The sequence below is a fragment of the Xenopus laevis genome, chromosome 2L, assembly GCF_017654675.1.
Source record: "Xenopus laevis strain J_2021 chromosome 2L, Xenopus_laevis_v10.1, whole genome shotgun sequence".
Taxonomy (NCBI): domain Eukaryota; kingdom Metazoa; phylum Chordata; class Amphibia; order Anura; family Pipidae; genus Xenopus; species Xenopus laevis.
This window is the reverse complement of record NC_054373.1, coordinates 52,058,988-52,082,773: the sequence shown is the minus strand read 5'-3', so window position 1 is coordinate 52,082,773 and position 23,786 is coordinate 52,058,988. Positions and strand designations below refer to the sequence as shown.

Here is a 23,786-nt window from a genome sequence, read left to right as displayed (position 1 = left end):
TGAGATAATGGGAGGTTTTTGCTGCTGTTTTACAGAATTACCGAATGGAAAGTTTCACAAAACCGGAGTTGTAACAACGCAAAATCAACACTTGCTGCATTGCTCAAGGGTCCCGTAAGGGTGTCACTCAAACTTTCCGTGTGATTTCCAGTAAACATTCCACAGAGCAGGAAAAGAATGACAGGCACAGGAACCAGGAGCTTAACTGCAATTTTACATCCTAAGCAAACTGGCTGCTCAGCCTGCTGGGAACACAGATTCATATATGGAGAACCATTCAGGCCAGTTTTTACAACTTTTACAACATTTCATTTAAAAACCAAGGGTATTAATATGATGTTGGACATCTCACTGCCTGTACTCTTCCGGGAAGGTTAATTTAAAAAAAAATATTTTGTGGAATTTGCTTCCATTGAGCCGCAAGAGCATTAGTGAAGTTTGGCACTGATGAAGGGGGATAAGGCCTTGCTCTCAGTCTATATTCCAATTCATCCCACAGGAGTTCAGTTGGGTTGATGTCAGGATTCTCTGCAGATCAGTCACATTCTTCCAGTGTCCCGAAACACAAAAGGGAATTCCACAAAGCAGGGAGTATGGCAAGCCTTTGTACGCAGTAGGGTTAAGATTTTGCTTTTGCTCAAACCAAAAACCCTAGTACAGACCTAAACACCACATTGTTCCTCCTCCACAAAATTATGCAGCTGGCAATTTGTAAGTGCCAAACACAGACTGTCCATCAAATTGCCAGATGCAGAGGTGTGAGTCGTCATTCCCGAGAAAATGTTTTCACTCTTCTATAGTCTAATGACAGTGAAAGAACACCAACGCTTAGCATTACACAACCCCAATATAACAACCCCATGCTCCCCTATCTATAGCACTTGCTAGTGAGTGTTCCAGATGAGGACATGGCATTTAGATTGAGCATCTGGATACTTTTTTTTAACTAACAAAATAGTGTAGCAACTACACCTGGATTTTGTGTTTTAAATCAATAATGCTGAACAGGGAAACTGCACAAACAGATTGTAAGGACATCCTGACATCCGCTGTGACAAAACAAACTTCCTTATTTGTATACACAAACTAACATACAAAATCATTTTCAAAGGGCCACATATATCCTGTGTGCAAAGATTTCAGATGAGCAGATCAAAATGTATCAGAGTTAGGCCAATGTTTCCTATGTTTTTCTGCTAAAAGAAACTCTTTAAAGGGGTTGTTCACCTTTTAATTAACTTTTAGTATGATGTAGAGAGTGATATTCTGATGATTTGCAATTGGGTTTTATTTGATTATTTGTGGTTTTTGAGTTATTTAGCTTTTTATTCAGGAGCTCTTCAGTTTGCAATTTCCAAATTACTCTAGCAACCTTGCACTGATTTAAATAAGATACAGGAATATAAATAGGAGAGGCCTGAATAGAAAGAGGAGTCTTAAAAAGTAGCAATAACAATACATTTGTAGCCTTACAGAGCATTTGTTTTTAGATGGAGTCAGAGACCCCCATTTGAAAGCTGGAAGAAGAAGAAGGTAAATAAGTCTAAAACTATAAAAAAGAAAAACAATGAAGGCCAATTGAAAACTTGCTTATAATTAGCCTTTCTATAACATGTTAAAAGTTAACTGCAATGTAAAACACCCCTTTAAAGGGGCTTTGCATGGAACAGGGCAGTCACAGTTTTGTACACAACAAGTACTTGTGTTGTACAGGTATAAGTGTCCTGCTAGTAAAAATATCTTCAAGACTGACAGAAAATGACGGGGGAATGCAAGAGGTGGAGTAGTTAGGAAGGAACAGAAGATAAATTACTGGAGAAAATGAAGGGTTTGAGAACATTAAAGGCTGACATTATAATGGCCTTATTTCAAGGATGTTTTGTTTATGCAGACAGTATATGTTACGTGTTATAAATTAGCTGGGCTTGGCCATCATATAGTTCCACCTGGAGACAACAGAGCTCATTATTTTGTATTTCAGTCACTACTTTAAAAAAGTCCCAGTTTTGATAATTTCCTATGGGCAGTTTATAATGACAAACACAAGAATAACTGGAAAGTAGTTTCCCTTCCATTATTTTCTTTCAAAAAATTGCATGGATTTTGCAAAACCAGTGTATATATCGATTGCAGTATAGTTTTCAAGATTTAGCCACCATTGCTTTTTTTTCCACTAGAATGTTAGATTGTGTGTTAAGCTCAAACTGTATTAACTTACAGGTGACACACATTATCCACTGTTTTGCATGAAGAGCAAGGGCAGTATGGGCTTCCAAGAATATCTAGAAGATCAAGGGCAGTAAGGACATCCAAGAATATCTAGACGAGCAAGGAAGGTATGGGCTTCCAAGAATATCTATTAGAACAAGGACAGTATGGGCTTCCAGGAATATCTAAAAGATCAAGGGCAGTATAAGCTTCTAAGAAATTCTAGAAGAGCAACGGCAGTATGGTTTACCAGGAATATCTAGAAGAGCTAGGGCAGTATAGGCTTCTAAGAATTTCTACAAAAGCAAGGGCAGTATGGGGGCTGTGGTCAGCATATAGCAATGTCATCAGTTATAATTGGTGCTTAGTGATGTCATTTGTGTAACTTGACTTACTAAAACAAAATTCCACGACCTATATAAAAGCATTTTTACAATGACTTTGAATATCCTTATATTTTACAACAGGGCATACATTACATATATAAATAAATATTCCCAATAATGAGGCACATCATGGCCCATCATTATACACATGCACTGCTATTGATGCAATTAAAAATATTAATCACAGACTTTGTGTGTTTGTGTAATTTCCATGTCTGTGTTGGTTTCTTCATACACACCAAAAACCTACAACAAGGATAACTGCTCCTAATGAAGCCGACACTAGAGTTTTTGTGTGTGAAAGGAAACGTAGACTGTAAGCTCCACTGGGGCTGGGAATTATATGAATGATGAACAACCACTGTAAAGTGTTGACTAAATGTGTCAGTACTATATAAACAATGGATAAGAGGGATGTTGATTTATGCCAAATTTTATACTAACTGGCCTTCAGACTGGGCCCCACTATAAACTGCTTTGGGCCACGGTAAAGGAAAATGTCTGCTTTAAAGGACAATTATAATTTCTATATGCACCATAGTATTTATTCTACAAATATTACCCCATTACTATTTCAGAAGACACAAATTACCATAGTGTTGTTGGGCGAGATTCACTAGCATATGCTATGGTTTAATCAGCACAGGACACAGTTTTCTTACTACATTTTTATGTGAAAGTTATCACTTCTGGCACACAGAGTAAAACACTATAAGGGTATGATTCAAAAGACAAGAGTCAGTTTGTGGATAAAAGCCAATCCGCTGCCTTTTGACCTCTGTATGCATATGCAGAGAAAGCACAGGATCAGCCTATCAGCACACACACAAAGCAAATTTTAGCATGGAAATGCATACTTTTGCTTTTTTGCACTGAAATCCCTTCTGTGTGTGTGTGTGTTGACAGGCTGATCCCAAGCCAATCAGTGCACACACATGCAGGGAAAGGAAGGCAGGAGATCGGCCTGAGAAGCAAACGACCTGTCTTACATTAGCTTTAAATAAGCCCCAAGTCTTTTAGCGATACTTGAACTTTAGACAAAGCTATCAATAACACTTTCTTGTCAAACCATTTGTTACACTTCCAGTTGTCACAGGGTGGGACATTTAGAACATCCAGAAGAGCCAGTTTAAATCAGAAGATGTTTGTTTTGTTTGTACTTTTTTTTCTTTTGTTTTTCCCATAATGATATTTCTTTTGATTTTCGGTGCCTGCTGTCTTTACAGTCAGACTAAAGCATTTCCTTTGTCACAGGAATCTCGTCCAACAGGGTTAGGAGAATTTGTCACACACTTGTGTTAACAAGCCAAGAGATTACGGAGCTTTTTTTACACCACTTTTATTGCCTTTACTTTGAATAGGGGGGGATTAGGAGTGTACATGTTCATTTCAGAACACATTTACCTTCAGTTCTGCAAGAGCCCAACCCTATCTACTTTGTAGTACCAAAAGAAACATCCCCAGCAATAATCATTATAAAGTTGGAAATTCAGTTAGACTGTTTTGATTTATTTGATAGTACTTGTCTGGGTTTTAAGATAACAGAGACAGGGTTGCTATTACAAAGTAAAATAAGGTCATTCAGGGATATCTAGTGAGCAGAGCTAAAGAGTATCTTTAACTCTGCTTAGCATTTATTGCCATTATGTCTTGCCAACAGTAGAGTTGGCCATAGACGTGCAGATTTTATTCTTCGTACGACAAAAGATTGTTTGTTTCAATGTAACAATCTACAACTAACACTTCAGATGAAATAAAGTAGGAAAAATAATAAATCAGACAATGTTCTGACCATTAGTTGACAGACCGCAATCTTACGAAAGTTATGTCCGACAAATAGCAATGACAAGAAATGACAGAAATCTTCTAACCTAACCGATTGACTAAACGACGGATCGCCATGGTACGAAAAATGTCAGGACAATTATTCTGGCTCCACACATGGTCCAACAATTGTACAACAATTCTATACCTTTGTGTCTATGGCCAGCTTAAGTAGGGGTAGGATTTCATGAAGAGGGCATGGGGTTTGGTTGCAATATAAGTTTTGTATCATCTTCCCAACTTTTTTTTATGCTTGAATGTAACTTGTTGGTTTGCTTAAAACACAGTTTAGAGTAAATCAGGTAATGGGACCAAGCCTGTAAAAAAGCAGGTTAAGAGTTTGGGTTGGGTTGGGTGTGGCTCTGCCCACTTAAACCTACACCTGCCCATATCTTGTGTCGGTTTTTGTAGAAAACCGTAACTTTCCAAACCTAAAATACACCGTGCTGGATCACACTTTCTGTGATTTTACTACCCTTAATGGTTTAAATGCCGGGGAATTCCCTACTACTTCAGTTGGATTAAAGAAGCCACTCAGATTTTTTCTGGTCAGGCTTTTTTGGACAAAAGCTCAAATTTTTTGTGGAAAAACTAGAATTTTTCAAGATTGATTATACCCCTATGCTGCAAAAAGCCAGAATCCGAAAATCTGCCATCTCAAACCTGTTGAGGTCATGCATAAGTCAATGGGAGAAAAGTCTGAAAAAATCGTAGGATTCGGATTTTTGCTCGACTTTATAGAGTTTTTCCCCATCCAATCTATTTGAGTTATTTTAATAATAAATATAATAAAAATTGTGGATGGGGGTTTGGTCGAGCTTTTTTTCATTAAAAAATGAGATAAAATTGGATTTTAGTAAATAACCCACTAAATGTCCAGTTACCTTTGACTTAATTCTACTGTATTATCATGACCTGGATAAATGAGAAAGACACTAGTTTAACACAAGGTATTTGCCTATTGGTTTTATAACTTAGTTCTGCTAACTGCAGCTACTGAAAGTAGAACATTTGTAAAAGTATTTTCTCAGATAAACTTTACTCATGACCATCAAAACAAAGCTAAATTATAAAAACCAATCCATATGTAAGTGTGGCACCAATGGCTATGCATGTTCCCTCACAGTGACATCATTAGAGAGAGACAGTTTGGATGCACATATCCGGGTCTTTACCTCTCACTGCTTACTGTAGAACTTGCTATGCTGTAGCTTTGAGTTGTCTTTGTTGAAGATACAGTTTTTTCTGGAGAGAGAGAGAGAGAAAAAAAAGAAAATGTTAACACTTCAGATAATTTCCTACAAGAAGCGTTCAACACTGGTTCAGCCAGAAACACAATTATTTTCTACAAAAAAGTGTTATCCAACCTGTACCCCATGCTTAAATCATATTTTAGGGGTTTCAGCTACATGGGAGCTTTTGTTGGTTGTCATTGCAAAAACAGATCATATATCTTACAAGTAGAATGTAGTTGCGCATGTCTAAAAATAATCAGATATTAAAATGTTTTCTGAAAAACTACATAAAGATTTGCGATCTGACATCTCAAAATGTGGTTTACATGTAACATGCCACATTGTGCTAATAATTGTATTAATGTATAAGCTTACAGAAATGACAGTGCTCAACAACATCCTAGTAGTTGTCCACCACCATCCCTTGCTCAACAATACTCAGTGTGCTCCCCCTCCCGAAACATCTGGTTTCCTCACATTGTTCTACCTGCACTCTCAATCCTATTCCTTTCAAACTTCTCTGCAATCCCAACTCAACCAAGGCTATCTGTTGGGGTTCTTCAAGGTTCTGTCCTAGGCCCCTTATTTGGAGTATAATTCTTGATAGCCACACGGTTTGAAATACCAACTCTACATGCTAATGCCACTCAAATGTATCTCTCCTCACCCAAACCCAGATCTTAACTCTCTTCTTGTTTGTCAGTAATTTCTTCTTGTATGACCCAATGCTACATTAAATGAAACCTCTTTAAGGTTTTGTCCCCCAACCAACACACATAAAATCTCAAAAGCGTCTATTGCCAATATTAAGTCCTTAATGACTCCATCTCCTGAGGCATGTTGCTTTAGGCTGTTCTTGATTCTGCTGTTCTCTTCTCCTCGTAAGTAATCTACAGCTAAATCATCAAAGGAATATTTGCAAAATATGATGCCACCAAAATACTGATCTGCTTTCTTATCACATATTGACTATTGTAACTCTCTGCTAACTGCCCTTCCCTTTCAGATACTGTAACTACTTCAGTCCATAAAAAAATCTCTGGAACTTCCCCACATGCCATACAAAAGTCTCCCAATCTCTCTGCTGTTAAATGATCCCTTAAAACACATTTTTATAAAGACTCTTACTCTCATCTAGTCCTGCATTCTTCAATATACACACGACTTGGTAAATGCAATGATCAGAGGAACAGCTCTCACTTGTTGACTCTGATCTTGCCCTGCCCCACACTTTGTGTCTCTTACCCTGTTAGATTGTAAATTCATAAAAATAATACCTGCACTTGCTATTATAGAAGCAGGACAAAATAGGATTGTGTATGAATCAAAGTGTGCACTGGATGCAAAATCCAATATTTATCCAAATGACTGCTGTTTCACAGTTTTCAGATGCGGTTGCCACATAGATCTCCAAAAAAAAAAAACTGTCATTTTAAGCAACTTTCCAATATACATTTCTGGCTCAGACTCTTAAAACAATGTTAACTGTTTCAGGTGTCAGAACCAAGACAGTTGAGAATATAAATAGTCATATACTGCAGTTGCTTAGAATTAAATTCTCTCATTCTGCAAAAACTGTTTTTTTTGACAGCAGTCCCCTTTAACTGACACAGATATCATTTCTGGCAAACAGTGTCAGTGAAGTAATGGACTGAATAGCAATTGTCTGTACTCCTGTTATGCAACAAGCAGGCTTTTTGGAGTTTTACAAATAGAGGAATAGTTTTATTTTACAAATGTATTACCTTGGGGCAAGGATTATGTGCTGGTAAAATAATAAACGACGTGCATAAGGAAATGTGCATCATATAGAAGCCCAGTTCATATGTTACCTAATAAGACCTTGCCTTACAGCACAAATAAAACACAAGAGGATCCTCACCTGAGCTGCATGAGACACCCATTGTCTTGACAATGCTGGCATTCCATGTCCTCACAGCACCTGGCAAAGGTACAAAAACAAAGATTTGCATATGATAAATATAGTGCATTTAAACTTTATCTTACAGTTCAGGAAGAAAAACAAAGCCTATCCAACATCTGCTATAAATGTCAATAATTAATGTAATTAAAAAATAGCTCTATACCACCTAAACCAACAATATAATAGCACAGATATAGGAATATATTTGCAAAGTCTTTACAAATAAGCCTTTCTACATAGTTTGACAGTCCTACAAGGCCAATACAAACAAGCCGACATCTGGAAATTAGGCCACACCCACACCTGACCAAACGTTTGCTGATCAGCCTAAATCCTGTCATTCTTCTGCTAGACTCCTAGAGGATGCCTCTGTTCCGCCCATTGTGTATACAAAGAGGCTAATTGGAGGAACTAAGCAGCATGGTGGAGTCAAGACCAGCAGTAGTGACCAAACAGGAAACAAAGAAATATATATTTTGTTGCATATAAATGAATGCCCACTTGATAAAGGGCGTTTGAGGCCCGAAACATGTTGTGTGTTTGTAGCTGCTAATAAATCACATTGTTGCAGATTTTCTGCCTTGGATTGCTCTCCTCACTCTTCTATTTTTGATGAATGCATTTGTGAGTTGTACAGGTATGGGACCTGTTATCCAGAATAATCATTTCTTGGATAATGGATCTTTCTGTAATTTGGATCTTCATACCAGTCTACCAGAAAATCATGTAAACATTAAATAAATCCAATAGGCTAATTTTGCTTCTAATAAGGATTAATTATATCTTAGTTTGGATCAATTACAATCTACGGTTTTATTATTACAGAGAAAATGGAAATCACTTTTAAATTCTGAGCTTTCTTGATAACACGGTTACAAATAAGGAATACCGTTCCTGTACACAACAGTAAAATGTAAATTAAGGGTTTTAATATAGTCAATTTTGTAGATCCTGAATCCCAATCCTTCCTGTTTAACCGATTTCTTCCTTCCCCTGATTTCGATAATGAAACCCCTTTGCTGGCTTCCATTTCCACTCTGCCCCTCTTCCTTTGCATTGTGACATTCAAAGCAGCAGCAATCAATGAACATAGCAACAGAAAGAGGTTTAACGGACCAATAACAAAAAAAAAAAAAAACTTTGTTAGTATACATTGAAAAAAAACCACTAAGACAAATTAAACTTTAAAATCGCAAAGACTTTATTAAGAAATATCTTACCGAAACTCTACTTGTGCTCCTCTTCATAAAAGGAGATCGGGCGATTCATCGTGCTGCACTTGATTTCTCCTCCCTGCTTTCCTTATAGTAGATAGACAGGGACGAGAAATCGAGCGCCGCACGATGGATCGTCGCCCCATCGCCTTTTCTGAAGTGGATCGGAAGCAGAGTTTCGGTAAGTTATTTCATAATAAAGGCTTTGCGATTTTAAAGTTTAATTTGTCTTGGTTTTTTTTTCAATGTATACTAACAAATTTTTTTTTAAAAAAATGATGTTACTGGTCCTTTAAACCTCTTTCTGGTTGCTATGTTCAGTGATTGATGCTGCTCTGAATGTCACAATGGAAATGAAGAGAGGAAGAGGGGCAGAGTGGAAAGGGAAGCCAGCAGGGAAACAAAAAGACAAACTGGTTAGATCATTGCTAGCTACATTCTATTTATAATTATATTTTGGTATGCTTCTCCTTTAAAGGAATCCCTTTTCCAGAAACCTGTAATCCAGAAAGTTCTATGAATTACAGGAAGTCCATCTCCCACAGAGTCCATTATAAGCAAGTAATTACATTTTATTTTAATAGTTTTTCTTCCCTTTAAAGGGATACTATCATCCCAAAGTATAAATATTTTTTTCTAAATACTTCTAGGAGCCCATTCCCTAAAACTTTTTTTTTTTTTTTTTTTTTTTTAACAACCTAACTCCCAACCACAAATTGCTTTGATTTATTAAAAAATCAAATTGAAAAAAATATGTGCGGGAAAAGTTGCAACAAAATCATGCGACAACTTGAATTTTGCAAAACCCTCAATCAAAACAAAGCAAAAAACATCTTCAAATTGTAAAAGGCACATATGTCATTGACTTCTAGATGACTTTGACAGGTTTTAGCTAGAGTAATTTCAGATAGCAATTTTGGAGCATAATAATCTCGAAAAGTGTGAGTTTTTTTCCTCAAGTTATTAAAAATTTTCCCTTAAAAACTTGACCAGCAAAAAAAAAAAAAAATCAAAGTTTAATAAATAGGCCTCCTAGTGTATGCACATCTAATTTTTGGGAATTTCTCTTGTGATATATACAGCTTTCACTAAATATCTTTGAACTATCTGGTGAAATTCTTTGTATTCCCTATATAGACCCTTTTTCAGCATGAAACCTAAAAATTTGGCTTTTTGCATATTCTTTCAAATTAAGAAATATCTATGATTATTGTTATTTCTTGTATAATTAAACCACTTTCACTCTCTGGTTCTGCAGAGTCTCTGTTTGTGGAGGAGCAGGCAGTAACTAAATTACCAGTTCACTTTGTATAATAATGAGCTGCTCCTTATCTCAAAGCCTAAGAAGAGAACGGGTTATTTGAACAAAGCTCACTATCTCAATTTAAACAAATGACCCTGTTCACAAGGAAAGAATGACTGACCATGAGGCTTTTGAAAAATATAGATATTACAGATATATGTACATTCTGTAGGTGCATAGTTCCCTTTTATATAGATTTTTTTATACTTTTATATGGTAGTCAATACTAGGTACTAAAAGAGATCAGTTCTCGGATTACCAAGCCATTTTACTTAACTTTCCAGGATTTTTTTATGTCTGGCATGGTGGCGAGACTAGCAAATTGCTAATGTGGTTTCATTATTTAAAAAGGGATCTGTATAGGCCCCTTAGTATGACAATGGTAGTAGGAAAGTTTTGGAGGGGTTAATAAGGGATAAGATAAGATACATGAATACACTTCAAATCTCAATACTGTGAGCTTGTGCCAGCATGATTTTATGCGCAATAGATCTTGATTTAATTGCTTTCCATGAGGAGGCGAGTTTTGATTTTGGAACAATTTAATACAGCACCACACAGAAAGCTTCGGGTTGAATAATATATGTCTGGAACATAATATTTGTACATTCATAAAGAACTGATTTAAGGTTAGAAGTGGTGAGAAAATAAACATTTTCTAATGGGATCAGTGTTTTTAGTGGAGTATCACCAGGGTCCTGTCCTTGGCTCTCCTTGGTTTTCAATTTGTTTATTATTGACCTTGAGGTTGGCATTGTAAGTACAGTCTCATAGTTTTACACAATTTAGTATCATAAGTAAACAAAGGTTCCCTGTACGATGTTGCTGCTTTGCAGAAATATTTGAGAATTGGGCCTCAAACTGCAAAATGAGGTTCAATGTTGAAAAATGCAAGGTTATGCACTTTGGTAGAAATAATATAAATGCGAGTTATACACGGAATGGTAATGTGTTGTAGAATCCGTAATTGAGAAGGATCTGGAGATTACAATCATTGGTCACTTTGGATGTAATTGGCTACTAAAGCGAATTAAGTAGTGTTTTGCACAAATGGCATTAACTAGAAGGACGAAAACAAAATTTTGCCTCTTTATAGATCCATGGTAAGGCCTCACATTGAGTATACAGTGCAGTTTTGGGCTCCAGTCCTTAAGAAGCATATTATTGAGCTTGAAAGTGTGCAGAGAAATGCAACCAAACCACACAACAATGAAGTGCTCAACCTCTGTGTATTATCCTTTAGGATCAGGTGCTGAACAGTAGTGATGTGCGGGCCTGCCCTATACCCTTGGGACCCGCGGGTTCGGGCCAACCTCGCACCCCCCTTTCCAGGACCTTACAAATGCCGGCTTCGGATTTCTGGGTTGAACTTTTATAGACGCGCGCCTGTGCACCCCTTTTGTGACGTCATCGGTGGGGCAGGTCTATAAAAGGAACCCGGAAGTCTGGCTCGGGCGGGTTGAGGGAGGGTGGGTGGCGGGTGTGGGTCGGGAAAACCCCAACCCACACATCACTACTGAACAGTATACTACCCATCCTGCCACGGGTCAAAGGTTACATGAAAAGTCCAAGGAACTGCGGCACACTGTTAGGGTAAATCAGTTTTGCAGCATGGTGAATTGAATGCCTCAAACAAAAGGTAGACAAAGAAAGGCAATGTTTCGGGCCTTTGACTTCATTTACAGGGCAGGATGAAAATTGCAAAAAAGTACAAACTACCATGTTTTTGCACTTTTACAAACTGTCTCTGCTTTCAAATGGAGAGAAACAGACCTAATGCCCCATGAATACAGTGCTGCCTGTGTTGCAGGATGTGCTGCATTCATGAGCTGCGGGCTGGGCTTCCATCAGTGTTATGCTCTACACCTGGAACAGGATGGTTTAATGACTGAGCAGTAACAAGCAATTCTGCCTCTAGCGCTTACGACCAGGCAGCCATTATAGACAAACTAAATAGAATAAAAATTTTGAATTACTCTAATATTCAAACCTAACTTTTTCAAAATAAAAGTAATATATGTCCCCCAGACTACTCAACTTCACTAAATATTAAACAAAAACATCAATTGTAATCTCCTTTCTGGGGTGAATGCTGTATTGGAACTACTGAAACCTGTAAATATCAAACATGGATGAAACCATGCCAATGTACATTCCTTCTAAACCTCTTTAGTTAAAGCTAAGCAGCACAAGTCTAAACCAAATAACCTGTTAGGAAAAATATAAAAGAAAAGAATGCTTGTAAAAAGTTTCATAGAAAAGTTTTATCCTGCCAATTTTCCTTTATCAATAAAAATGTATCCCGTGAAGTCACCCCCATAAGTGTTCTGTAATGCATTCCTCAGAGCTGCTAGCTAGTTTACAGTTTGTATGCCTTCCTCTATAACCCACCTGTGTCAGGAATGCAAGGATAGGATTCCATCAGCATGACTTTCTATTGCACAACTACTGTTCCCAGTATCCTCTCTGCAGTTATAGGACAGGTTTTTTTTTTTTACGAAAAGCTGTAATTCTGTGATGGGTAAGTAACTAAATATTACCTATACTTTTTTTGTACAATTACAAGAATGTGTTTATGGACAGACTTACAATTGTTTCACCTTGTTAGTAGGTTAGAGGGAATAAGATGGACACAGGGTTTGTATTAACGGTAAATATGAACCCCCAAATAAAATTTTTCCTAATGAAAGAAGTTATAATTCAAACAATATACATTCATTACAAAGGGTCAGCAGCTTTAAAGTTATCTGTAATTCTAGTAAAGAATGTAGTATCTGTTCTCTGACTTGGTGGTTGACACATTTGAAACAATGTAGCAGAAGCCAGTTGACAAAAGGAGAAGGAAAGTCAATCACTGGGGATGGCAATTTGTTAGGCACCCCCCAGAGATTATAATTGCAAAACCCCTTTTAACTGAAAAGCACAACAGCCTTTAATACTATCCTAGTGATGGTTGTTCCGTCATCTATGTGCCATGCAGCTGCTGCATATCAAAAGTTTAAAGGGCACTGGTCATTAGTGATGGGCGAATTTGGGGCGTTTCGCCGAAAAATTCGCAAATTCCCCGCAAAATTCACGAAATGGCGAAAGATTAGTGAAACGGAGCTGGCGTCCGTTTTTGGACGCAGGCGCACATTCGCCGGCGAAAATGCACCAGTGTCCAGAAAACGGATGCCGCTTTCCATTTTTTTTGAAACCGGCAAATTTTCGCGAATTTATTCGTTGGCGGCGATTCGCGGGAATTCGCTGCCAATTCGCACCAGGCGATTAAATTCGCCCATCACTACTGGTCATCCTTTTTTTTCCCTACCCTGCCAGAGATGTGGGCTAATAGACCTCGCATTCTGGTTGGTGATACAAGTGTTTTTTTGTTTTTTTAAATTGCCCCTGCCCGCACTGGGAGGGAGGTTCTGGTACAGACTGCCATCTTGCATAGTACACATAATACGATGGCATCATATGCCTTATGAGCATGGGCCAACTTTTTTGGGAAAAAAAAAAAACTATTGTATTCCCCAACCTACACCTCTGGTGGGGTAAAAAAACCAAAAAAAACCGAGAATATAGACACAAAAAGCTAAATATGCACATGTGTAGAACAGCACCAACAATCCCACTGAACGAAAGAAGACTGCAGCACATTGCTCACTAGGATAGATTACTGGGCCTGCATTTTATGTAGCAAAATAGAGCTCCAGGCTAGTGATGTGCGGGCCCCTGGCCGATATCCACGGGTCAGGTGGGTTTAATCGCGGGTCAGTCGGGTTCGGGCCGACCTTGCACGCATCTTTGCGGGTGGAGCTCTTTTTCTCCTGCTCTCCCCGCCGCCACCTTCAAATGCTGAATTCCGGTTTCTTCTTTTATAGACGCTGTGCCTGTTTGCCCCTTTTGTAACGTCATCGTCGGGGCAGGTCGGCGCGGGTCTATAAAAGAAGTTGTGCTCGGGAGGGCGGGTGCCGGACGGGTCGGGGAAATCACTACTCACTAGAAGATGACACCCCACCCATAGTGACTATGTCTTTACTTCTCCATTGATTAACATATCATATTGGTTGTATTATTTCATGTATGCACCATCTATTGTGCAGTACTGCCGAATATGTTGGTGCTTTATGAATATAAAATATTCACCTTGTGCCTCATACCCCCTTTTACTTTTAAATTGCAATCTGAGGACCAGCAATATACAATTGCAATTACATTTACAACTTTTTAATACATTTTAATGAATGTATATTGAAAAGCTGTTTGAAATGACATGCTCTTTCAATAGGCAACCTGTTATTTTGCTTGTTTGCGTTCCCTTTAAACACCAGCTGGATATGATGGTTTAATAAGGGTGAGGCTGGGTGGGGGGGGGGGGGGGAAGAATTCCAGGCAAAACTCATTTGTGTGCTGGCTATTTAAATAATGTAAGTGTACAATGACCAATGCGACTCCAGAGAGTAAGTGTGAGAGGGTTAATGTACCCTACAGTACGTCATTGCTTCACATTTGTTCCTGGAAAGTTGCTAAGACAGAGCGGCCTCTCAGATTTCCCGAGACTGAGGGAGCCTCTAGCCAGCGACATGGCTATGCAGTGTGCCAGTGAAGGGACAAGATTGATAGTGTGTGCAATTATAATGGCTTAGGTCCTTGTTGTTTAGCTAACTCCCAGTCAAACAGCAGAGCAGCAGAGAAGGGCACGCAACAATGTAGCAAGTTGCACTGCCACTGACAGGAGAAGCTGCGCAAAGGAATGTGCTGTGATTCAGCCAACCACACACAGAATTAATCATCATTCTGCATTACAACATTGCATGCTCAGTTTGCTTGAGAAAATACACTGCAAACATTTCTGTGTAATTCAAATAGTATCAGTCGAGCGTAACTTACGTTCACAAAGGGGAAGGAGAGAGAATACACTGGCATTGTGGTTATTAAAGGACAAGTAGACATTCGCATCAATCTCTCAAATACCTAACTGGCTGCCTCATGGATACAAGGCTGTTGAGCAATTTCAGGCTCATTCTTGTCTCTGGCAGTTTTTACGGGACACATTCAGGCACACAGATTGAATAAGAAATCCTTCTGGGTGCTCTGTTTGCTTAAAAGAAACGGGACTAGATAATGAAAAGTGACACTGACATGTTCCAGATTCTTTCTGGCATGTGTAAGTTATCATTGCCTTAAAGCAGCAATGTTTTAGAAAGGACAAGGACACGCACAGGGACAATTCTCAGTCTGCTGCTGCCGGCTTCTCTTGTGCTTAAAGGAACAGTTCAGTGTGAAAATAAAAAGTGTGTAAATAGATAGGATGTGCAAAATAAAAAATGTTTCCAAAAATGTAATGTATAAAGGCTGGAGTGACTGGATGTCTAACATAATAGCCAGAACACTACTTCAATAGTTAGTCAGTGACTATAAGGGGGCCCACATGGGATATATCTGTTCAGTGAGTTTGCAATTTATCCTCAGCATTCAGCTCAGATTCAAAAGCAACAGATATGACCCATGTGGCTTCAAGTCTCTGATTGGTTACTGCCTGGTAACCAGTCAGTGTAAACCAAGAGAGCTGCAAAGCAGGAAGTCGTGTTCTGGCTATTATGTTACACATCCAGTCACTCCAGCCAGGTCCGGACTGAGAATTAAAATAGGCCCTGGCATTTCAGATATCAAATCAGCCCACACAGAGGCCCAAACAGCCCCCACACCAGCCCACTAAATACTGACTTTCTAAGGCACTTTATAGCAGCCCCTCTGGCATTTGCCAGAACCCACAAATTTTTTATTTATTTATTTACCCAGTTTTTATTTTTACACTGAACAATTCCTTTAAAGCAGGGTAAGGGAGGCAGCATCACTAGTAGGGATGCACCGAATTCACTATTTTGGATTCGACCAAACCCCCCGAAACCTTAGCGAAAGATTCGGCCAAATGCCGAACCAAATTTGCATATGCAAATTAGGGGTGGGAGGGGGAAAACATTGTTTACGTCCTTGTTTTGTGACAAAAAATCATGCCATTTCCCTCCCGCCCCTAATGTGCATATGCAAATTAGGATTCAAATTCAGTTCAGCCGCGCAGAAGGATTCGGCCAAATCCGAATCCTGCTGTAAAAGGCCGAATCCTGGCAGAATCCCGAACCGAATCCTGGATTCGGTGCATCCCTAATCACTAGTGCACAACTGTGCCACCTAAGCCTGCGTTCTAACCTTGCCTCTAGACATGCAGTGTGGAAGAAGAAACTGACAGGACTTCAAGTGAACTGCCTGTGGGAGGAAAATGTGCTAGGAATTAGCAGATGCCTGTGCTTCCATTACAGGGTCTCTCTGCACTGAGTGAACGTGTTTGTACTTGAGTATGAAATGTATTCCCTATCATTATAAAGAAATTCACACAGAGATTAACGTTTGCTAGTATATGGACCGCAGCAATTAACAGCTGTGCAATTTTGCTTTACATCTTGTGTTTTCATATGATTTGTCTTTCTGCTCCATTCAAACCACTTCCTCGCTGCTACGGTCACTGAACTCAAATCAATAGCAGTTAAATTCAAGTACAAAAAGCTGCTAAATAATTCATTAATCATCAAAATGATCTGTACCACAAGCAAATGTGTATCCCACTATATACATGACATTAAAATGAAAGGCTTCAGTAAAGTGCAGCACTGACTGGCTTTGACATCCTTACCCCAGAAAAGATTAACACCTGCCTCAATGAAAATCATGGTACCATTGTGACTGGATCACACTTTAACTCATCTGTAAGTTTCAGCGAACACCTTACTGAAGTTCAATGGAGCCATAAGGATTGGATGTATGGGACTTTAGTATCATCAAAGGTTTAAAATGCAGAGGAATTCTCTACCAATTCAGTTGAACTGAAGAAGCCACTCGAATGAGTGGTGAAATGTTATTAAAAAAAACTAATTTGTGCAAAGGTCTGTCTTTTGCTTCCACACTTCTTCCTGTTACAGTTAGAGCTGCAGTATTTCTGGTCAGGTGATCTCTGAGACAGCACAGAGACCATCATGAAATAGTGGTCCAAGGCAAGAGGACAATATTTACTTAAATATGTATACCAGTTTGGTAAGATTCTTTAATATGCCACTTAATATGATATAAACTGTTGCATAAATATTCATTTTGGAAGTAAAGTTTTCCTTTAATTCTGTTAGATACTTTACAAGATAAAAGTAGAATCATTTGGAGATATGTAATGTAAACCCATTGTCAGTAATGAAATGTGGCAAAGATATTCAATGCTGACCTCTAACACTCACTCACAGAGGGAGTATCCAACCCCTAGGCAAAAAGTATGTTCAGCACAAGCCCTATTTATTATACTCATGCTGAACAAAAAGTTCACGGCCTGTTAACAAAGAGCACATTATATCTATTCCAAGTGATGTCCAGACTGTAGCAAATTTTACCATCATTGCAAAAATGTTATAATTGATCACAACTGATCAAAGTTTGTGGATAGCAGAAATCACCTTGCAAATCAGGGCTTTTATTATCTTACAATAATTATTCAGCAATGAATCTTCAAGGTGAAAGTAACACAAAACCAACTCACTTACTTTGTGTATTGCTTTGCTTTGGCGATGCCTCTGTCGGACTTTTGGGTTCCTGTCCATACTGGCGGCTGCTGCCATTGCTTACACTGGGAGGCGCTTCTCCAACAACTTTTGTCACAGCAGTAACGGGCATGTGTGGCATTCTCACATGGGGGGTTGGCGAGGGTGTGCGTGTGTTGGAGACAGTTGCTGTAATGCTACTATCATGTGAGACTTTGTCTTTATCTAAAAGCAATAAAGATGGACAGTTTCATCATTACAACAAAGCCTTCTATCAACAAAAGGTTTTAGTAATGTTTTACATGTCGTTCGGGTCAAAAGCACAGAGTGTTCTGATCTCCATTATTAAGCAGCAACAAGACAGCAAGGGTTGCTTCCACCTATACTGATAAACATAAATATGCAGAAGAGACCTGTTCCAATACATTTTAGTGAAGGCTTACAGGAAAATACCATGAACGTAATCACTTCTTATAAACCATATAACTTTGCTTTTACCCCATCCTTGGCACAGCAATAGTTTAGTCCAGTAGAACAGGTGGCTGTGCCAGAATCCCTCAACTTAAAGAACAGCAAAACCAAAAAATTAAAGCGTATTAAAGTAATTAACATAACATACTATTAGCATGCACTGGTAAAAAACGTGTGTTTGCTTCAGAAAGACTATTATAATTTATATAAACAAGCTGCTGTGAAGCCATGGGGGCAGCCATTCAAGCTGGAAAAAAAGGAGAAAAGGCACAGGATACATAGCGCATAACAGATAAACCCTGTAGAATACAATGGTGTTTGATTTGTTATCTGTTATGTAACCTGTGCCATTTTGCTTTTTTTTCCAGCTTCAATGGCTGCCCCCATGGCTACAAAGCAGCTTGTTTATACAAACTATAGAAGTCTTTCCCAAGAAAATACACTGGTTTTTACCAGCACAGAGCAACAGTACATTATATTATAATTACTTTGATACACTGAGATTTTGGTGTTGCTGTTCCTTTAAATACAGTACATACATGAATACATGGATGACAATATGGAATGTATATGTATGTTTTTATGCAAATACTGTGACTCTGAGACAAAGCATCCAAAAATCCCCCTTACTGCCTTCTATGTGAAGTATCTCCAAGAACTAGTTCACTGGTTATTCAGGTTACTGTTGCTTGAAAATGCAGACTGCTGGTCATCTGCAGGCAACAATTACAGCAATTGTATGAAAAACTCAGGAAGTGCAGTGAGATTTGGCCCCAATTGTTATCTATGATAATTGCCTTTGAACAAAAAAAAAAAAAACAGGAAATAGACCTAAAATTGCACCACATGCCATTGTGTTAAAGGGTGATTTAGGAGTAAGCATATTTGATGCTTTTTGATACTCATGGAACATAGCAGATTGACTATTTCAATAACCTAAGGGAAGGTTAACAAGAAGTCTAAACCCCCCCCCCTTTTGTACTAGCAAGGAAAGAAAACCTGGCCTGCCAAACTTAACATAGTATGCACAACTTATGTTAACACTGCCCATACAGCTTCCTATTGTATTTGCGCTTTTAAATGCTCAAATGAGTTGATACAATTTAGCTTTTTGAGGAAGTGGGTTATCCACGAAACACGTCAAAGCTATTGAGCTTATTACGCTCTGTCTTCACATTTTGATGGTTTTCAAATAAATGGATGTTTTAAATTTGCTGGTGCTCCGTGTTTGCAAGAATTTGTTGGAGCTTCCTATTAAAGGCAATGGTTTAGGACACTATTCCACCCCTTTGAATCCAAAAACAGAAATATCACTCTACTTTAGGCTATGGGCACACAGGCTGAAGGCTCCAGCTGTTTTCAGCCTGCGTATTTTTGCAGGCTGAGACAAGCAGATCCCCTCAGTGCCCGTTACATTGATTTGAATCCGATCAGCCTGTGTGCTGTCACACACAGTGGAGCTGAGGCTGAGGTCAGCCGAAATACACAAAAGGAGAAAAGGAGGCATCTCCGGGCTGACCTCAGCTTTAGTATCTCTGTGTGTGAGCGCACACAGGCTGATCGGATACAAATCAATGGAGCAAGGTCCGGGAGCAGATCTGCTTCTCTCAGCCTGCAAAAATACACAGGCTGATAACAGCTGGAACCTTCAGTCTGTCCTTGATTCGTACGATTTTCGGACTGTGTGGGGAGTGTCCCGATATTTTTCGTGCCATGGTGATCGGTTGTTCAGTCGATCAGACAGGTTAGAAAATTTCTGTCGGCTACCGATAATATCTCTGAATGTATTGCCGATCTGATGATTTTCAGTGGGAGACTGTCACTAGCTTTTGTTGGACATAAACTTTCGTAAGATTGCTGTCAGGGGCAGAACATCGGCTGATCTGTTCTTTTACTACTTTATTTAAACTGAAGGTTAGTGGCAGATCAGGAGATAGGGACGTCCGTTTGTTCATCTGATATTTCAGGTAAGCCTGCACGTCTATGGCCATCTTTAGTCCTAAATAGCTCCATAACATTTACAGCCCTTTTCCACTGCACTGACAACACTATTGATAGCGCTGCCCTTGTTTCATTTGCAGTGTCAATGATTAAGAAGAATTGCATCGACTACATTAAAAAGAAAATGGATTCGTGAAAATTACTTCCCTGTGCCATTGTTTGCTGTGTACATACCAGAAAGTGATTTATGTCCATTTTCCACAACCGAGGAGGCCGTAGTGCATGTAGTTTCCACGTCATTCTCCACCTCTGGCACAACACTCTGCCAAGGAATTGAAGCAAACATAACGTAAGCCTACCAGCTCACTGGCGATTAGCAATCACATTAAAGGCACGAGGGTACAGATTATGTCAAATTCAATAATAGCAGGTCCTCAGAGGCTTAGGCGAAAGAACAACTTTCACATTGGATTGATTGCTAAGGATTTAACGTGTCTGATGAAGCTATAATTCATAGTGGGGAAGTTAAACAAATAACAATTACACGAGTATCAGTCACAAGAACAGTTAGAGAAATATGCAGTGGGGTCAATACAGGCTTGTTATTAAAACTAAAGGCTGCAGTGAACATTTTACCCATTAGAGAATCAGTAGCACACAATAAAAAGAAAAGATGCAAAAGTTAAAATGATAATCAAAATCCAGTTGGCGAATGATATATCTCCTCCTAACACAATGTAAGCAAGCATTTCATCTTACAGTATTCTTATTCCACAATGAAAAAACATACATTGGCTTCCTGTCATAGGCCAAACTAAGGCTATTGTACTGCTCCCATTCGTCTTTAACCCTATACATGATTTTCTTTTAAGTGTGCTTGCTGGAATGTATTATTATCATTACCTTTATAATAAAAATACAAAAGCCATGACTAACCTTGAAACTACTTTCCTGAGAACACTGCTTATGGACGTCTTCAGTTCTACTTAGTCGCATCATATTGGTACAACTCAGATATTTGTCAATTTTAAGTAAAAAACCTTCCCTTATTAAGATATCAGAAGTCAGTTAGGATTTCTATCACCTGTATGAAAGCCATGTGTGCCTCTATGCTCATGTAAAGCTTAGCGACTTTACTTCCATTCACATCAATTTTTGGATAACTCAAAAATTCATCAAATTTGCGAAAATGATACGTAACGATGATTACTTTTTGTTTCTGTTTGGAAAAGCAGCATGCAAAGATATTTTTTTTTTATGAATTTAACAGGTGTGTAAAATAGTTCTTCCAGCAGCTACTGAAGCTACAGAACAGTTGCATTTGCAGACATCCTCAGTAGTGAACTAGATATCACTGTGCTCGTACATGCATCTACTCACTCACATTTGCACCATCCGCACAGGCATTGCTCGCACAAATTCATAGTATCGAGGATATAGAGGAAGCTGACCCTGCAGTCCAGGCTCCCTTGTTCCCTGGGCCCCCTGCGACATTGGGGTCTGCTTCCTCTATAATTATGCCACAGACAGGTGTATACATTAAACACACAAGGAAACAAACAATTAGTAATGAATACAAGATGTAAAGGGGGCCCTGCCTAAAAGAGATTCTTTTTTTAGGGACAACTGTGCCCATGCCCACTGTGGACCATTGCCTATGTCAGACACTCCTTCAGTAGGTGGGGATTGTACGGAAATATATAAGTCAGTGTTCCTCCCTGCAGAGCACATTTTCGTTTCAAATGATTCAGAAGTCTCTGCCAGTGGACAAGCTGGTTTAATCGAATCAGTTCAGTTACCATCTAGGGTTGCTGCCTCAGGCTGGAGAGTGGCAGAATAATAAAGTGACCAATGAAAAGAAAACAGAAGTCCAACTGCAATAGTTTCTTAGATTACTTCCTTATAACATGGTATGCCGTCATCCAAGTCAATAGTACAAACAAACTTCACCTCTTGTTTTAGCATCCAGCAGATCTACAAATTGCAGACCCCCATCTCATCTGGTCTGGATGAACGATCCAGTATTTCAAATGTGTCAGAATTAAACTTGTGTAATTATATAGTGAATAATATACCCCCTGTTGTAACATATAAGGATATTATATGTCACCTTTGGACTTGCGCTTTCATGGAACTCTGAGGTGACTTCTAATATCCATATATTCTACAATAGGCAGGACATTATTTATTATATTTAGGCATGAATTGAATCCAGGATTCGGTTCGGTATTTGGCTTTTTTCAGCAGGGTTCTGCCGAATCCTCCTGCCTGGTCGAAACTAAACCCAAATCCTTAAAATCACGTGACTTTTTGTCACACAAACAAGGAAGGAAGGAAAAGAGGAAAATTCATTTCAATAAATCTGTCTCTTTCACCCTTTCCGCTTCTGATTTACTTATGCAAATTCGGATTCGGTTTGGTATTCAGTCAAATCTTTCACAAAGGATTCGGGGGTCAGCCAAATCCTAAAATAGTGGGTTCAGTGCAATTTTAATTATAATACACAAGTACCAGTGAGTCATGTAGCACAAATAACATCACTAAGCATTGATTATAATGGATGATATCACCAAGCACCCTTTAGAAGGATATAATTTCCAGGATATTCATAGCCCTTGTGTATAATATAAATATATAAGCTATGTGTGCATAAAATAATATCACACTGCATACAGGTAATGCACTCAGTAGACAGTAAGGCAAAATTCAGTTCACTTTTATCTTTTTTTCCCTATTAATAACATTAATATTACACTTTTCATTAATATTTTCCTGTATAATGTTTTATTTTCAGCTATTTAAGCATAGTCACGCTCACAGTGATTTAAATGACCCCTTGCTTGTTGGGCCAGTGCCCTGCTTGCTACTTGTACAGGAATTAAAACACTATGGAAGGGCAATGTAAGGAAGCAAGATTATGACCAGCCAGAAAACAATGAGAGTTAAGACAGGAATAATACAACATTAACATGATATTTCCATAAGATAAATTCAGTAGGAAAATTAAGAAAAATCAAAGTATACTGTATCTTTTATGTGACAAAGATTAGCGAGAGGAGATTTATTCACCATATAGCTATGTAAACACTGAGTCAGGGATTTTTTAACCTATGTACTCTCCTTCTCTTTTCATCTATTGCAGGATGTCACAATACATTAACACATGGCAGAAATATGCAAGTTTCTTATCACTAGACACGTTAGGCAGAAACCAAACACAATAAAATAACTCTAAGGCTCTAAGTGAAAGAAATGCGAGTGAGGCTACATCACCTTCATTGTATTTACACTTCAGCATACATCAAGCAGAAAAACAGCAGCCAATGTTTGATTATAGAAGAGCCTGGTGTGTTTTGAAACCAAGCAACGGAATTCAGTTAAAATGCATTCACACTAAAGGGAGGGAAATGATCTGTTTAAAACACATTTGTTTTCCTATCAAAGTGAAGTTGATGTGATACAGCCCTGTATATATAAAGCTGCTGAACAAGTACCTACTGGTACCATCATACAGTGTAGGCTATACAAATATGCTTTCTTTAAACATTTGTAATTCCAATTCTAGTGTAGCACAGAATACACGACTGCTGTTACACGTTCCATATAGAAAGGATGTCCTTGAATGTAATGCACTTCTTGTGTAAACAGCATCACTTGGATACATGGCAGTTCAGAAACAGAAAAGGTAAACAGTCAAGGTTATCCCAAAGGTCAT

At 38.5% G+C, this 23,786-nt stretch overlaps 1 protein-coding gene across 1 annotated transcript in view; it reads right to left on the bottom strand.

The window, feature by feature from the left end:
• smtnl2.L (smoothelin-like 2 L homeolog) overlaps positions 1 to 23,786 on the bottom strand; it is a 75,355-nt gene that overhangs the window by 15,045 nt on the left and 36,524 nt on the right. Inside the window, exons 2-5 of the mRNA XM_018246331.2 lie at positions 20,306 to 20,393; positions 17,663 to 17,884; positions 7,536 to 7,595; positions 5,594 to 5,663 (exon numbers count right to left, since the gene is read on the bottom strand). Of these exons, the coding sequence (XP_018101820.1) occupies positions 5,594 to 5,663; positions 7,536 to 7,595; positions 17,663 to 17,884; positions 20,306 to 20,393 (440 nt within the window). The remainder of the gene's footprint in view (positions 1 to 5,593; positions 5,664 to 7,535; positions 7,596 to 17,662; positions 17,885 to 20,305; positions 20,394 to 23,786) is intronic.